Raw genomic sequence first — 5,449 nt, forward strand, 5'->3', positions numbered from 1 at the left:
AGTTTGGATACTCAAATATAGACATTAGAGGGTTTAATTATTAAATCTCTTGGTTGAAATAATACATGTTACTATAATGGATTTTGAAGGTCAGCTTCCTTATGGTAATTCAAGCGCATGGATTGATATATTAAGTAAAATGTTTTCACACAATTGTGAGTATATGATTGCAAGTTTTGAGTAGATGCATTGTAGAGTAGATTTAAATTAGATTATATCATAAGTAATATGAAGTAGAAAAGAGAAGATGATTAGATTTGAAGTAGAGTTGTGAGGATATTCTATCAAGTATCTTCAAGATGATACAAAAACCCAAAATTCACAATTTCAAAATCTTATATATCCTTTGATGTTTAAGTTTTGGATTTAACTTTACCATTGTACAAATTTAATAGTTTCTTGTCATGATTGACTCCCAAACTAAGATGATTTATTCATTCATTTTTTAGATTCTTTTCAACATTTTTTCTATCTCAAAACTCTTCCAAGCATTCATTTAAAACCATACCACTTGAAAGTTCCCTCATGCTTCCTATTGGGGTTATATGATTAAAATTTTGTTCGCAATTGTATCACTTATGTAGTATTCTTAGACCCTACTCCTTGACGTCTCAAAGATATTCATTGTGAATTTCCACATTCAACGTGACCTCCTTTTCACCCCAATCCTCAACACCCCAAACATTGGTATGAGGTATGGATTTAGTCTAGCCAAAAAAATTTTAAAAATCTTACTTATACTTTGTCAACTTCTTACCAACTCATTGGAATGGCTTAGAAATGCACATCTAAATGCCAAAAAATGACCTAACATAATTGAAATGTATCGACAGTTGAAAAGACATCATTTTAATGCTCAAGGATGATTAGTTATGAATAGAAAAATGTTTCTCGATGTTCTATGGTATGTATAGGAGCATATTTTCCAATAAGTGAAAATATTAACCATGTTTATCACATTCACCGACATGTAAGAAATGCACCCATGTGACATGATAGCGGATCTCATTCACATGTTTGTCATGGCTCTTATCCTCTAGCTTCCAAGAATATTGTTATTTGTGGAGAGTGGGATCGACCTTCCCAAATTGCCATTCTTGCTATTTGTGGAGGGTGGGATTGACCTTCCCAGAATGCCCTCTATCTTGTCTTCTGGGTAGGGAGGCCTTCCCAGAATGCCCTCTATCCCTTCTTGTGGGTGGGGAGGTATTGCTCATAATTGACCTAAATCAAGTAATTCCCCTCACTTGGAGTTGTCCACCTCTCTGATCCATTCATAACAATGACCAAGCAACAATCCCAAAGAAAAGAATATGGTTTCACTAGATAGGAGTCAATTGATGATGCTACCCCTAGAAATGTTTGGGGTAATCCATATGATAAGATCCTCATCCATCTATTTTTTCTATAGTTACTTTATCTTTGTTGAACTTTGCCCTTTTATTTATATTTTGTCTTTGTTTTGGAATTGCTCAAGTTAGACTTTGTGGGTGTGCCTCTTTACCACCCTTTTCTTTTTTAATTTAGTGTATAGTTCTTTATTCAATAAATTTAAATATGAAATATTCTCCCCAAAAGAAATCTAGAAGCTTGACCATCTACTTGTTCACTATAATTTAGATTGAACAGATAAATATTCTTCCATGACTTGGACTTGACTCCTCACTAACACAAGAATGTACAATTAGTAGTTGAATCCTTTATTCAAAAGTTAAATATGAAATATTCATCCGAAAAGAAAATCTAGAAGCTTGACCATGTACTTGTTTCGTATAATTTAGATTGAACAGTCAAATATTCTTCCGTGACGTGGACTCTTCCTAACTCAAAAACATATAATTAGTAGTTGAATACCTAGACATCTACCTAGACATCAAGATGTACATTTGAACTTGTTTATTAATTAATTAAAAATAACAGACAAATTATGTTCATATTTTAATTAATTAATAAATAGAGTCAAATGTTCAACAGTAAAGTTGAATATGTGCCTAAAAGCTAGAGGAAAGAAATCAGACTCTTCTTGTACGAAACGAGCGTGCATTGACCGAATTCCTGAGTCATGAATTCCTAGGAATGATGCAACACCATGGACTACCGTTTCAAAACCTTGGAACGATCTCTATGTAGCTTTCTTAGATTTTGCGCACCTAAGTAGCATCCTCTGAATGATCCTTAGTTGCAGGGTCAAACTGAGCGTCTCTTAGTTGTTTGTTATCAATGGATTGTTTTTATTCTATTCATCGTCCATGCTCTCTATTGTGTGCACTTTTTGGCCTCTCCCTAATCGCTGTGCAACAGATTCATGCATTACAGAGGCTGAGATTAGGACATTCCCTCACACCGGAAAGAAATCAAACTGTCCTACAGTCTCCGGATGGCACATTTTCCGCTGGGTTTTATGCTGTTGGCATCAACGCCTATGGTTTTGCAATATGGTATTCTCAAACTCCCTCCCCGTATACAGTTGTTTGGATGGCCAACAGGAACAAACCTGTTAACGGCAAGCATTCCCGCCTTCGTCTTCAGAGGGACGGAGACTTCGTACTTTTGGATGCAGATGGAAGTGCTGTATGGACAACGAACACAAAAGATATTGGTGTGAAGGAAGCGAAGCTTCTACCTGTGGGAAATCTGATTCTACTCGGCTCTTCTGGACAAATAATTTGGCAGAGCTTCGACTCGCCTACTGATACCCTCCTTCCCCAGCAGCTATTCACAAAGAAAACACAGCTCATTTCCAGAGTGGGATCGGACAACTACAGGTCTGGCTACTATCGTTTTTATTTCAACGATGACAGCTACCTGAGCCTCATTTACGAAGGGTTGAATATCTCCAGCAAGTATTGGCCTGATCCAGAGAAACTTCCGATTGATAACGGTAGAAGCATTTATAATATTACTCGTGTAGCAGTTCTCGACGGATCTGGTGGATTCAGGTCAAGCGATAACTTTAGCTTTAACGCGTGGGATTATGGTGAAGGGCCACTCAGAAGATTGACACTGGATGCTGATGGTAACATGAGATTATACAGCCTCAATTTGCCAAATCAAAGCTGGAAAATCTCATGGATTGCAATGTTACAGCAGTGCAGTATTCATGGTCTGTGCGGTCCTTATGGTATGTGCACATATACACCAGAGCCCATATGCGTGTGCCCACCTGGTTTTGAAAGGGTTGATTTGAATGATTGGTTCAAAGGATGCCGGCCGATCAAGGAGCTCTCTTGCGGTGCAAATAGTTCGCAGATTATTAAGCTTCCGTTCGCCGATTATTACGGTTATGATTATTTCAAAAGAGATGGTTTGTCAGTACGGGAGTGCGAAAAACTCTGCATGGATGAATGCAATTGTTTAGGGTTTAGCTACAGAGGTAACGGCACAAACTCTTGTTATCCAAAGTTTTTACTTATTAGTGGATCTCAAACTATAATGGCCCGAAATGACATGTACATTAAGATCTCCACTGATGAATCTTCAGCGACCAATGTCTCATCTGTGCTACAATTACTGCAATCTGACTCGGGCTCACCACAATGTTCACCGCAGTTAGAATCAACCCTAGTACAGCCACAAAATAATTCGTCCACAGTTGGAAAGAAGGGGCGAACAAGTCAGGTGACCGTTGCTCTGGTCTCTTTTGTTGCTGCTCTTGGGTTAACAGAAATTGTTTCCATAGCTTTGGGACGATGGTTGTTCATTAAAGCCTTTGACGAGGCCGATATCTATAATCGCCAAGGCTACTTTGCCATTGCTGGAGTGCTTAAAAGGTTTGAGTTCTCAGAACTCAGAAAAGCCACCGATAATTTCAGTGAATGTGTGGGAAAGGGTCGATTTGGGAGTGTGTACAAGGGCCTTCTCCTCCCCGAAAACAAAGTGATTGCAGTGAAGCGATTAGAAAGTGTATCTCAAGGAGAAGGTGAGTTCCGGACAGAATTAAGCTTGATTGGCCGAGTCAGTCACATGAATCTGGTTAGAATGTTTGGATACTGTGCGGAGGCAAAGCACAGACTTCTAGTTTATGAGTATGTAGAGAATGGTTCACTGGATAAGTATTTGTTTACCCAAGACAGCTCAAGAGTCTTAGATTGGAACACAAGATTTCAAATTGCAGTGGGCACGGCGAGAGGGTTGGCTTATCTGCACGAGGAATGCCTGGAACGAGTTCTCCACTGCGACATCAAACCAGAGAATATTCTTCTAGATGAGCACTTTCATGCCAAAGTTTCAGACTTTGGGATGGCAAAGCTTGCTGGTAATGGGCATGGGAATAAGGGCCTCGCTTTCTCTACCATACGAGGAACAAGAGGTTATCTGGCACCAGAGTGGACGATGAACTTACCCATCACAGCCAAGGCAGACGCTTACAGTTTCGGGATTCTTCTCTTAGAATTAGTTAGCGGGCAGAAGGCTTCGGAGTTTAATATGTCTGGGAGTAATTTTGTTCAATGGGCTTCCGACAATGTTAGAGAAGAAAGATGGAGGGAGAGCATGGTGGATCCCAAATTAAGAGGGAGGGATGTGGAGTGGAAATCAAAGATGGAAATTGAGAGGGTGTTGAAAGTAGCGTTGCTGTGCATTGAGGAGGACAATCGTAAGAGGCCTTTCATGAGTCAAGTGGTTGAGATGTTAACTCCGGCAGTAAGAGGAGATGTAAAAGAGATTGAAATGGCTCAAATATTCAGGCAGACCAGCGAGTTCTCGGCTTATGAATCGACTCTTTCAGATGCATCAACATCCCAAACTTCTCCCTTATTATCCTCAGTTGATTATGGGGTGAGTGAATTTTCTTCGAAGCAATCAAAGATCATGTTTGTTGAAAATAATCTGTTTTTCTATTTTCAGAATATTACACCTTAAAATATTCAATTTTTTAATATCCGGTATCAAAAAGTATTCCAATCTAACGTCCTAATGTGACAACAGCGAGAAGACAGGAGAGCAGTTTCCTTGAATAGAGCTGCTACGGTTTCTTCACAGCTGTGAACAATGAGTAGGTCCACGATATATTGAAAATAAAGAGATGATTGGGCAAAAATACTTGTCTAAATCACAATGGCATAAATCAAGCCTTACCACGTTTAAAAGGTGATTCATGGATGATAAAAAAAAAATAGTTTCGTGAACTTATGTTTCAGAAAGTTATGAATTGTGTTTATTATATTATATATCTACAAGGAGTAGAAGGCCAATATTATCATTGTGTAAAAAATATCTGAAAAAATATTTGTTTGGTTGAGTTTACTTTCATAAATAATTTCTTTAAAGTATCAAATGTTTATCATTAGTTTAAATGGTTGTATTTATTTGAGAATAGTAGAGAACTATTATCATAATTATTAACAGTGTATTGCTGACTTATCATATGTTTTATTGATTATATTTAAAAAGTGGATCATATAAATTCAGAAAAAAATTAATAATTTCTTTTAAGTCTCAAGTGTTTATC

The 5,449-nt window shown here is 37.9% G+C and overlaps 1 protein-coding gene across 1 annotated transcript; it reads left to right on the plus strand.

Annotated features, from left to right (window-relative positions):
• The first annotated feature begins 2,220 nt into the window (after positions 1-2,220).
• LOC131040351 (putative receptor protein kinase ZmPK1) lies at positions 2,221-4,860 on the plus strand. Its single transcript, XM_057973256.2, has one exon. It carries the CDS (start codon positions 2,221-2,223, stop codon positions 4,858-4,860), a length of 2,640 nt encoding a protein of 879 aa, XP_057829239.2.
• Positions 4,861-5,449: the final 589 nt, after the last annotated feature.

The sequence above is a fragment of the Cryptomeria japonica genome, chromosome 1 (genome assembly GCF_030272615.1).
Source record: "Cryptomeria japonica chromosome 1, Sugi_1.0, whole genome shotgun sequence".
NCBI lineage: Eukaryota > Viridiplantae > Streptophyta > Pinopsida > Cupressales > Cupressaceae > Cryptomeria > Cryptomeria japonica.

Excerpts from the sequence above, each read along its gene's own strand:
- LOC131040351 (XM_057973256.2), top strand. The coding sequence starts at position 2,221 with ATGGATTGTTTTTATTCTATTCATCGTCCATGCTCTCTATTGTGTGCA.